We start from the raw sequence: 11,170 nt of genomic DNA on the forward strand, positions 1-11,170 counted from the left end.
ATTCCAAATTTCGCGCCTCTGTCTGTCTCCTAGTTCAAGTTTTGTGGTCAAATTATGGGATTGAAATTTCATTGGAATTCCCCTGGTTGGAGTGAGGGAAGGGGTGAGGGAACTAATAAGAGGGCCGCAACCTCTCGCACAATTTTCAGATTTAGCGTAACCGCCACCCTCCCCCCGTACATAATTCTGCAGTTTCGATCTTCGTTTACCTCCATAAGGAGAATTGAAATTTCTTGGAATAAATATTATCATCATATTATCCTCGATTTGTAGCTCTAAAGATTGACATTTCTATGGGTAGGGCATATCATAGAAATTCTATGGGTGTCAAAATGTAAAGTACCGATTTTCCAATAAATTATTTGACTAGTAGAATTGTAAGAATAAATAGTCTTTCAATATTTCTATAGCGCATTGTTTTTTTAATAGGTTCGGGACGATTAAACGATTAAAAATGACCGTTTACATTAAGAATTCGCTATTTTGTAGGCGTTAATTAGTTAAATGAAGTTAAGTAGGGGATAGTAGGAAGAAATGTTTGATTGATTTAATGATGTGTCGTGAATGTTACCAGTTCCTTGATGCCTTTTTTAAAAAATGGAAGTTTGTTAACGCAAATTTACTATTTTCGCTGATTTAAATCCTTAATTTAAAAATGTGAAGTTTTTAATCAGACTATCATCGCTGAATGCATTAAGAAACGTCACATTTTCTGAACGATGTTATTTCCATAACGATCCTAGGCATGTTCAATTCTGTTGGGACAACGAATTTATTTTATTCATAATCAAATAACAGCGAAATCAATTTTAGTCTACAGTATAAGTTTTCAGTAACAAGAATATATACGCCAATATTCTGAATCCAAAAAGTAAACCTAAAAGGGCTCCAATATTCGCCATGGTGTGGTCCTACAACCGTCTCATAAGAAAATTAAATAAGCGCGTGTCCACACTTACAGCAGAAAATGCGTACGTGTCGAGAACCATTTGGCCATTTTCTGGGCAGGTGCTGGTACCATTGCAATTGATGTGGTCAATCCCTGTCCACTGGTTGGTCATTAGGCACTCATAACCGTAACGAATCCAAGAGAAATATGAAATCCATCGCAAGTACTTCGGCATTGAACTGGAAGAGATTTTTGGTTAATCAATTGTGGCGCACGTGGCTCAGGTACACGTCATCTTTATTTAAGGTAAACGCTTTGATTAGTGTGCTAGTACTTAATTAAATTGTTACCACGAAAGCGTTGAGGTCCAAGGTGTTTGTTACTCAAAACTGTGCACCTGTCTTGTGTCTAAGAGGCGTTAATAGATTATACATTAAACGGCAACCGGTAAAAAGGTTAAAGACAATTAATTCGTGCTTTTGTTCAATATTAAAACCCGAAGTTATAAGGGTAATTTTTGACATTTCCATATTGCCGTGATATTAATTATTATATTACAAGAAATTCATTTTCTACGAGTGTGGTTTCCAACCTCTGAATGTAACTAAGCCGTTACAGTAATCCGGCGCTCTGCAATGCACCTGAAAGACCTGGAAGTTCCTGAAAAGTAGTCATGAAAAGCTTTTCAGGGTTTTATGAGCATTAGAAAGCTTTTTTGAAAGATGCTTTTTATAGCCTTCCAGTGCTTTCAAAAGCCGCCTCTTACTTGCTGTCTGGAGATGGTTTAAAAAAAGAATCTAGAAAGCAATCATTGTATCCTTCACAGGCCCGTTTTAATTTCTGACCAATTTACAAAGCGTTTTAGGCACTTTCCGTGATTTTTTGGGTTTTTTCAAGGCTAATAGGACATATAACAGTCTAAAATCGACAAAAAAAGCTACTGGGGAGGGGTGGAGCGATAGGAGGCTTTGAATGGTTTTCTATTTTTCCGAAAAAACAAGCTTTGGGAGGCTATTAAAAAAATCTACAAACGAATTTAGAAAAAGTGCAGGATCTGCTCAGAAATCACTGGAGAAGCTTTAAACATGGACTTAATACGATTTAAAAAACGGCTCTGAAAAGACAACTAAAAATCCTCTATGAACTTTGAACGCGTTTTCGTCCTTTAGGATCTTACTTTCTAGAGGAGACCAAAAACATCGCTTTTTTCGGCACGTACCAGAGCCGTTTCAGTACTTAAAGACAAAAAAGCGAACTTGTGCGAAATACGCTAATAAGCACTGCAAAGGCGATTAAAATCTCTATGAAGAATCTAGATCGTAGTTACGCTTCCCAGAGCATTCTAGAGTTTCTTAAATGCCTTCTAGAGTTTTCTGAAGCTCTTTGGAGGACTATCCGAGTCTAAAATGATTTAGAAAGGTGCCAAAAAAGGCGCAGAGGAAGTTGTAGAAGTTCTTTGAGAAGCCTTTTTCAGTCCCACCTCCTTTTCCCAATAATAATTTTTGGTGGATGCTCTAAAAATCCTCTGAAAAGCTTTTAGTCCGCTCCTAGATTTCCTCTCTTAAGCTTAGCAAGCAATTTTCAAATCGGTTCTTCTAGCCTTAGAGAAGATCTGGAATGAAACCAAAACACTTTCTAAAGCACAATCCGTGAAAGAAGCCTAGGCTTTGAAAAAGCGTTACAAAGCTTGAAAATCACTCAGAAGACCTAGAAATCCTTGAAAGGTATCCAGAAAAACCTGGAAAGTCCATTAAAGCCTTCCATGATTATTTTCAAAGCATACTAAAACTTTCTGAGAAAAGTGAAGGTTTCCCAGAGACTTCTACATTTCTTCCGAACGCGTACTTCACGAATAATTATGAGAAAAGCATTCAAAAGCTCGAGAAAGCACTTAGTAGACTGTCGAATGCGAAAGAGTTGCAGAGTATGTCTCCGTTTTTAACCCCTTGAACCTTTCTACTCCCCTCAGAAGCTTTCTAGGTCATTTTACGCTTTAAGCCTTGAGGAAATAACTTTTATCGCTCCAGAAATTATGCAAAAAGCTGTGGAAGGAATTGTTTTGTTTAAATTCATTGTCTTGTAATTTGTTTATAGTGACTTGTTTATTTAATTGTAAAAGTGAAATTATGTGTTAAAGAAGGTAGGAACATCTAGTCGCCTGGTCATTGTGATAGGAACATTTGTTATCGTGTAGCGTAAAGTATGATTTATTAGTTTCAAGATAAGCAAGTGTTTATGCAGTTTATTTCGAAACAGCAGGGTACGGTACAAGTACAGGAAAGGGGTAAGGATTTGGAAGAAGGTTTTGAAATTTTAGTAAAGCGAATGAAGGGGACAGACAGATATTAATACAGAAAACAGATAAAAACAGGCAAATTGTTAATAATAGAAGGGGGAGAAGAACTGTATGTGATAGATAAGCAATTGTATGACGAAAAAATAACTTAGAAATCGCAGCAGGTGTGCGTATTTTAACAAAATAATAAGAAAGTCGACACGGACATGAAGCACAGTTGTTAAATAGAAGAAGAAATTTTTTATCGAGCCCTTTCGCCTTTGGCCGTTTGTGGGAAGTCGGGCTCTTTCCAGCGCAGCGACATAGGAGTTTTCGGATGTAAGTGAATAAGTAATCTGTGGTTAGTAAAGTGTATAAAGAAAGCTTGCCGAATTAAGGGATCGTGAGTAGGTCGGTAGAAATTGAATAGTGGAGTTCGAGTTTAAAAGAAGTTAGTGACATTATTTTGTTTTATTATTTTGTGTTGTGAGTTTTTGAATTGGACATCGCAGTTTATGAATGGATTATCGACACATTAAAGGTAATCCAGGCTGTATTTTATTGTTTCAATCGATCGCATGTGCGTGGTCCTTTGTGTATTGGCTCTGTTTCCACTTTTTCTTATAGCAATTATCGAATAAATTTGTGTTGTGTGTAAAAGAACCGTTCGTATTAGAGTGAGCCCAAGGTACGACTCAGGATTTTAATTGTTTCTTATAAATTGTTTTTGTGAGTGACTTAAATTAAGGTGTTTTGTGAGTGGATTAGTGACCGTTTGCCATTTCAATACATTTAGTATGGTTTTAGTCCCACTAAAGAGTGGGACCAAAATTATGACGTGCACCTGAAGTGAACTACACTCAAATTACAACTATATTACCCAAAATTAATGTAGTATCCAGACAAAAGCATGGCGGGCATCGTAATTACCGCCGCAATACTAATAGACACATCAACCTTTTCACTTAGACACGAAATCATATAACCTGAAACACCAAAAACGTTAAAAAATGAATTAAAAATTATTTCATTTACCAAAACTCACGGAGGCATTGATGGCCAAAATCGTAATTCCCAGAGTGGTAAAGAATTTGTCCGGAAGTGGATTGAGACCGATGCAATAGTAGCAAATGGCTATCGTGAGCACCGGAGATAATATGAACAAGGGCAAATCGACGATATTCTTGCTTAGGAAATAAACGTCGCTTCTGTACATGCCTCGCCTATGGTCACGTATGAAAAGTGGCATTTCCGTACAAAAGACCTACAAGCACTTGGGATAGTGTTAGAAGCTTTTTTAAGGTTTATACGAACAAGAACAGCGGAGAATAAGTTCTCGAAGGTCATGTTGCTTAGGAAGATGTACATCACGCCATTTATACTCATCACGCCTTCTTCCGTTAGAGTTTGCCCAGCATAGATGAGTGAAACAAGAATCGCTATAAGAATGGTTTGCCCTATCTTCAGTCCAACGTATGAAGGGTTTTTGAAAATGGTGATCCAGGACCTCCATATAACGGCGTGCATTTGGGCACACCACGACACCTTGTAAGGTACTGTCTTCCTACCCCTAGTGATAGTGACACTAGCATCATCCACCTAAAAAGTACGTCATTCTGGAGTATCAAGGTGATTACCCACCGTTGCGGCTGTGTCAGCAGCAAGCTGTACACCAAGGTCGGACTTTTCAAACTCGTCACAAATCATAGTTATAGCCTCCCTGCAAGATTGCTCCCGGCCTGGGGCTACTGCCAAGCTTTGCACGTAATGATCAGCGGGATTGTAATTTGGCGGGCACGGGAGATCGATCCTAAAACCAAGCGTATTCCTTTAAACACCTCCCGTTGATTTCCTTACGATGCAAAGAAGGATTCTGCGTCGCTTCGTGTACCTAGAAACGCAACCCGACCTTCGGAAACCAACAAGATTTTATCAAACAGGGAGAACAATTGCGAAGACGGTTGATGTATGGTACAAACGATCGTCTTCCCCAATCTCGCCAGTTTCTTTAAAACGTTTACTATATTTGCAGCCATGTGCGAATCCAAACCTGACGTCGGTTCATCGCAAAACATCAACGAGGGATTTGTAATCACTTCAGCGGCAAAAGACAACCTCTTCATCTCACCACCTGATATACCTCGAATCCGAAACCTATCACCTATCTGCGTATTTTCGCATTTTGACAGTCCCAGTTCGACTATGACCGCGTTGACCCTTTCGATTCTTTGATTTAACGTCACGTGCTTGTCCATACGCAGTAGTGCCTGCAATCGTGTTTTATTGGACGTTGTACACCCGCTAAGGCTTACTCACCTGGAAGATCAGGTGCTCCTTAACCGTTAAGGTTCCGATGAAGAGGTCCTCCTGTTGTACGTACGCCTGTTTGCTGATGAGTTCGTCGGAAGAGACCGGCACTCCGTTCGCGCAGAGCAGTCCGGTAACTTGGAGACGGGCGGAAGATCGCGACGTTAGCACGTCCATCAGCGTCGTTTTGCCAGCTCCGCTTGAACCCATTATTGCGAGCAGCTCACCGGTTCGGGCTATTCCACTCACTGCAAAAAGTATCATCGTAAGAAAAAGGTCAATAACTCTTCAATCAATTTCTTTATAATATAAATCAAAAAACCTTTAAAGTCGGAGAACTGTGGGTTTATTGACTTTTTGAACACCCTGTACCATTAGCAACTAGTCTAATGAATCTTTGCTCTACAGAGTCGGTTAGCCGTTTCAAAAAATGTGATAATGAGTCTGTATTTTGTTAAACAGCGATTTTCAACAGATACCGCTTCATAGGAAACATGAACATAAGTAGGTCTAGCGATAAAAAGCACATAGTTCAAAACGGTGTCTGGATCTTACCTTCCGAGAACGTCTTCGGGACTGCTTGCTGTTGCCACGATCTCTTTGATCCTCAATTACGAGTCGGTTTCATTTTAGCTTGAAGGCCGAAATGGGGGTTTTCTATTGGTGGTCAGGGAACGTCATGGCGTTCAACAATTAAGTTCCTTTTCGGTTTTTCATTTATTTATTCATATATTATTCATTATGTATGGGCTTTTGTTCCTTAATTGCTTGAAGCGTCGAGATACCGGCGTTCAGGTTCAAATTTCGTCTTTTTTAATGGGGATATAATGAACTCGCCATGAGGTAAACTCGTACTATGGAATTTGCTAAACGTGCATGATGTTTAACAACCATTTAGGATTGGTAATAAAAAAAACACTAACCAATGAAAATGTATACGCCATTTTGAGTAATAACCCGCTATTGCGAGGGTTCAAATTTTTACGTTGTAATGAAGAGGGGATTGGTTTTGGAGAACTTCTAGGCGATTTGCGTTTTGGTATTCAAGGCGACCAGTGAGGTCCACAGAGCATTAGCAAAGTTTCGCCTCTGGTGCTAGAAGTGCGCAATACAGTTTTCCCAAAGTCTACAAATATCAAGGTGATTTTAAAACAGGTTCACAATCAATCCAGCAGACGTGAGATAATCGTAAGGAATTTACCATTGTACAACAAACCTAGTAGGTAGGTACTTATGGAACCGTCAGCAAACGTCAGTTCCGAGAAACATTACCAAAAAAGGTATTGTAGATACAGAGTGTTACGAAATTCGTGGCCACCGACAATGGGGGCTTAATATGGGACAAAACTGAATAGAAATCCCTATTACACTTTTGCAATCAGACAAATACTTTTTAAAATACGGGATTGCAAAGAAAATGAGAAAGAAAAACCTTCGAATATGGCGCTTGAAAAGCATTTAGTCGCTCTGGAAAAAATACTTCAAGAGCGAGCACGTATGTGTAAATATTTGCGGTTCAAATTCGGAAACCGGAATTGGAATCTAATATAGCAGTAAAAAATTTGAAAAAAATCGGGTAAATTAAGTATCGAGAACACCTAAATTTTAAGTACGTCGTGGAGAAACATTTAAGCAAATTCGAATCTGTGACAAAATTGCGGGTTACCTGCAGTTTATGTGTGCGAATAGACGAATTATTACAGTCGATTACTAGAAAGAGTTGTAGCAGCCTGATTCGTAGCAAGGCTGTGTATTTACGAGTGGTAAAATATACGCGAAGGAACATTTTCGCGTCGGAGGACCGCTTTTCAAGTAAACAAACGGGATTAGATAAACTGACATTAGAACTGATTGTGATTTAATCAAACGAGAGCAGTAAATGTTGACTTTCGGATTTTAAAAAGAGGAGCCAAACTTCCGCAAGGTAAGGAGGTTATACGTCTTCTTAGTAACCTCTCCAAATATACTTCAAATTTCTGAAGAAAAATGACGGAATGGTAGGGTGTCAAAATTTAGATAGTTAATTTGTCCAATGACAAGTTATGTGTGGTGGAATTTCACTAATAAAATTTTAAACCGTGTTGGAAATAAAGTTTTTGCATCATTCAAGCTTCAATGCCTTTTTTCTCCTCTTAGTTACTTCAGAATATTATTACGGCGCCGCGATAGCGCGTTGGAACTCAAATTGAGCCACTAATGACTGTCCAAAGTTGCAGTTAGGGAATGCAATCCCGCAGCAAAATCTCAATCCCGGTATTTGCGGGATTGTTAGATATTAATCCCGCGGGATCCCGGTATTTGCGGGATCTCGCAAAACTTTAAATAAATTGGCAAATAAGCAATTCTGTGCGGTTAACTTCTGTATTAAAATAAATCGCTAATTGTCACAATATTTAACAAAAAAGTACCTTCGGCCTAACTTAGAACTCAAAAAAACCTCACCTGTAAAGCACAAAAAGTGCCTCAAAAATCATAGTACATTTTGACTTTTGATTGAAAAGTCTGATCGAAAAAGTACGAATTGTTTTGGATTCTACGCACCAAAATTAATAAGAAAAAGTGTTTTCCCGAGAAATTTTGGTGCAGTCGATTTTTAGTAAAAAAGGAAGGTTATACACTGCCTTTTTTTGAGCCCCGAAAAAAAAATTGTCTCAGATCGACCCGGAAAAAAATTTTCTTATAGAATGGGGCCTGTAGAATCCATAATTTCAAACAGTTCCAAGATTGGGCTACTAGTTCAAAAGTTACAGCCCTTTGAATTTTTTTTCGAAATTGGTTTCTAGTCTAGAATTTTTGATTGAGAAGTCTGATCGAAAAAGTACGAATTGTTTTGGATTCTACGCACCAAAATTAATAAGAAAAAGTGTTTTCTCGAGAAATTTTGGTGCAGTCGATTTTTGGTAAAAAAGGAAGGTTATACACTGCCTTTTTTTGAGGCCCTCAAAAAATTGTCTCAGATCGACCCGGAAAAAAATTTTTCTTATAGAATGTGGCCTGTAGAATCCATAATTTCAAACAGTTCCAAGATTGGGCTACTAGTTCAAAAGTTACAGCCCTTTCAATTTTCTTTCGAAATTGGTTTCTAGCCTATAACTTTTGAATCAGAAGTCTGATCGATAAAGAACGAATTGTTTTGGATTCTACGCACCAAAATTAATAAGAAAAAGTGTTTTCCCGAGAAATTTTGGTGCAGTCGATTTTTGGTAAAAAAGAAAGGTTACTGCCTTTTTTTGAGGCCCTCAAAAAAAATTGTCTCAGATCGACCCGGAAAAAAATTGTTCTTGTAGAATGTGGCCTGCAGAATCCATAATTTCAAACAGTTCCAAGATTGGGCTACTAGTTCAAAAGTTACAGCCCTTTGAATTTTCTTTCGAAATTGGTTTCTGGTCTATAACTTTTGATTGAGAAGTCTGATCGAAAAAGTACGAATTGTTTTGGATTCTACGCACCAAAATTAATAAGAAAAAGTGTTTTCTCGAAAAATTTGGGTGCAGTCGATTTTTGGTAAAAAAAGGAAGGTTATACACTCCTTTTTTTTGAGGCCCTCAAAAAAATTGTCTCAGATCGACCCGGAAAAAAATTTTTCTTGTAGAATGTGGCCTGTAGAATCCATAATTTCAAACAGTTCCAAGATTGGGCTACTAGATCAAAAGTTACAGCCCTTTGAATTTTCATTCAAAATTGGTTTCTAGTTGCAGTGATTTGTTCTTTTCGCTTGCGATTTGTTTTTAGTGCTCGCGTTTACTAATAAGAAGGACTTAGACTATCTTTATAAAAAAAACCGGACATTTCGTGGACTCTTCAGAAACGTATAGGTATCCAAATAAAACTGCTTAAATTTAATGCGTATGATTTACTTTTTACTCGAATTATCAGTGAAAGAAACCGAATTGAGTATATTTTTATGCGTCTTCGTGAAACATTTATTTTTGGGTTGGTGGAAGATGAAACTAAACGGAAGTACGAATGGTAGGTCCAAATGTACTTACTAATAACAAAGAAAGAAAAAGTCATTTACAAGAAGATAGACAAAAAGCCGCTGTTCTGTGTACTGCAAATGGCAGCAAATGCATATGGGTGGTGTGAAAGGGAGAAAGCTGCTGTCGTTACGGAGAGATGCACTTAACTTACTGCAAACGCTCTCAGAGGAACAGCAGAATACCATTTATTGCTGATCGTTGCATTTTCGTAAGAGCGGCATACGAGTGGGTACCTTCTGCAGATTTAAGCGACGACAAACTAAGGCTAAGAAGAGGTAATATCGCACGAAATGAAATATTCTACGTGTTGATTGCGGCAAACAAACTCTGCAGAATTAGCCCATTAGCGACAAAGACACATCTTGACATCAGGTAAGCTGAAGCCGTACAGACCCAGTAAGGCACATCTGCATATTGCGGACCATTTTTCACTCCTGTATTTAATATTACTACGAACCTAGACCAGGGGGACCATGTCGTAAAACATTTGATTATTGTTCTGTTTTCTAGTCGCCTTGAATTACGTATCTTAAGGGTGCCATAACAATTTCAATTTGCTGTTAAATAGTTCATCCTGTTTCCATTAAATTTTAAAAGAAGGAGCCATTAAGATGTTACGGTTACGTTTAAATTTTCAATTATCCAACAAGGAAACTGTTCTCCCATTTAAGTATCCAAGGTACTCCAAATTCATGCCGGTATTTATACGATATACTTTTAAGAGACGTAATTTTATCAATGATTGTGAATTGGAAAATGTCGGTTTGCTGACAGTTACCTAATTGTTATATTATTACATGTAAAATGCTAAAAGACATTTCATTTGTTCACAGAAACAAAAAAATCCGCTGCGAGTTTCGCTATAAGGTAGGTAATTCCTCCTATCATGGATACATTTGGACATTGGTAAAATAGTACCTTTAAAAAGGTATATATATGTAACTTTCCATCAGAAATAACATGGAAGTCAATTAGCATTTTGATCGATTCTGACAAAAAAGATAATTTAGGGAACAGTTTCCGACTTTGTGGTTAGTTGCGTCCTGGGGTCACTTTCTCAACTTACTAGCAAATGAGTAACAATTCTAGCAACCACTACAAATCCAACAACATAAAAAATTTAATTACTACGCCACCTACCATTTTTCAAAATCTGCTTCCCTTCACATGGCGGTGGCCGAGTTCCCTCCAATAACGAATTAAGAAATCCGCCCTTCGGAGCGACGGACGACGGGGCGAAAACGTTAATGTTACTCCACGAATACGTTATCCTTTCGGATGATGCCAAAGGTGTTACCTCACCGTTTCCGTTACTGTTTGGCTAGAAGAAAGCGTCTTTCAGCAATCGCAACTTGGAAGAAGCGTCTTACTTCAATGGCGTATCTCCGATGCTCCCTAAGTGAAATCAACGGTTCCTTTTCCGAATCGTTGGAAATCATTTTCAGTTGATTTTCATGGAGTTAATTATAAAATTACACTGCGTTAAATAATTCCCTTTCACACATTCCTGATAAAATGGCACTTATCTTTTGATTATACGTATTGGAAGTGATTATTAGGTAACTGATTAAAATATTGGAAAAACCTCTATGCTTAATGAGCTTACGCGAAATATTGATATTCAGCAGCTTCAATTGATTTAACTTATTCCAGGATTTATTAATATCCTTAAAGGGTAGTGATGTACGGAAATATTTGTTGCAATGGCGTAAGATTATC

At 37.9% G+C, this 11,170-nt stretch overlaps 1 protein-coding gene across 1 annotated transcript; it reads right to left on the reverse strand.

Moving 5' to 3' along the window:
- Window positions 1-795: 795 nt before the first annotated feature.
- Window positions 796-10,922, reverse strand: LOC116162922 (protein white-like). Its single transcript, XM_031476686.1, has 10 exons — window positions 10,822-10,922; window positions 10,592-10,772; window positions 5,481-5,719; window positions 5,022-5,431; window positions 4,806-4,974; window positions 4,479-4,763; window positions 4,200-4,428; window positions 4,045-4,150; window positions 960-1,128; window positions 796-911 (listed from the first exon to the last, which is right to left on the reverse strand). Exons 1-10 carry the CDS (start codon window positions 10,888-10,890, stop codon window positions 810-812), a joined length of 1,959 nt encoding a protein of 652 aa, XP_031332546.1. The 5' UTR covers window positions 10,891-10,922; the 3' UTR covers window positions 796-809.
- Window positions 10,923-11,170: the final 248 nt, after the last annotated feature.

This window comes from Photinus pyralis, unplaced genomic scaffold (assembly GCF_008802855.1).
Source record: "Photinus pyralis isolate 1611_PpyrPB1 unplaced genomic scaffold, Ppyr1.3 Ppyr1.4_LG2, whole genome shotgun sequence".
In the NCBI taxonomy this organism is placed as follows: Eukaryota; Metazoa; Arthropoda; class Insecta; order Coleoptera; family Lampyridae; genus Photinus; species Photinus pyralis.

Bases quoted from the DNA above. Each gene is read 5' to 3' on its own strand.
- LOC116162922 (XM_031476686.1), bottom strand. From the start codon at position 10,890: ATGATTTCCAACGATTCGGAAAAGGAACCGTTGATTTCACTTAGGGAG. The intron at 5,432-5,480 runs GTGAGTAAGCCT...ACACGATTGCAG, and splicing joins AGGAGCACCTGATCTTCCAG to GCACTACTGCGTATGGACAA. The intron at 912-959 runs GTAAGTGTGGAC...AGACGGTTGTAG, and splicing joins ACACGTACGCATTTTCTGCT to GACCACACCATGGCGAATAT.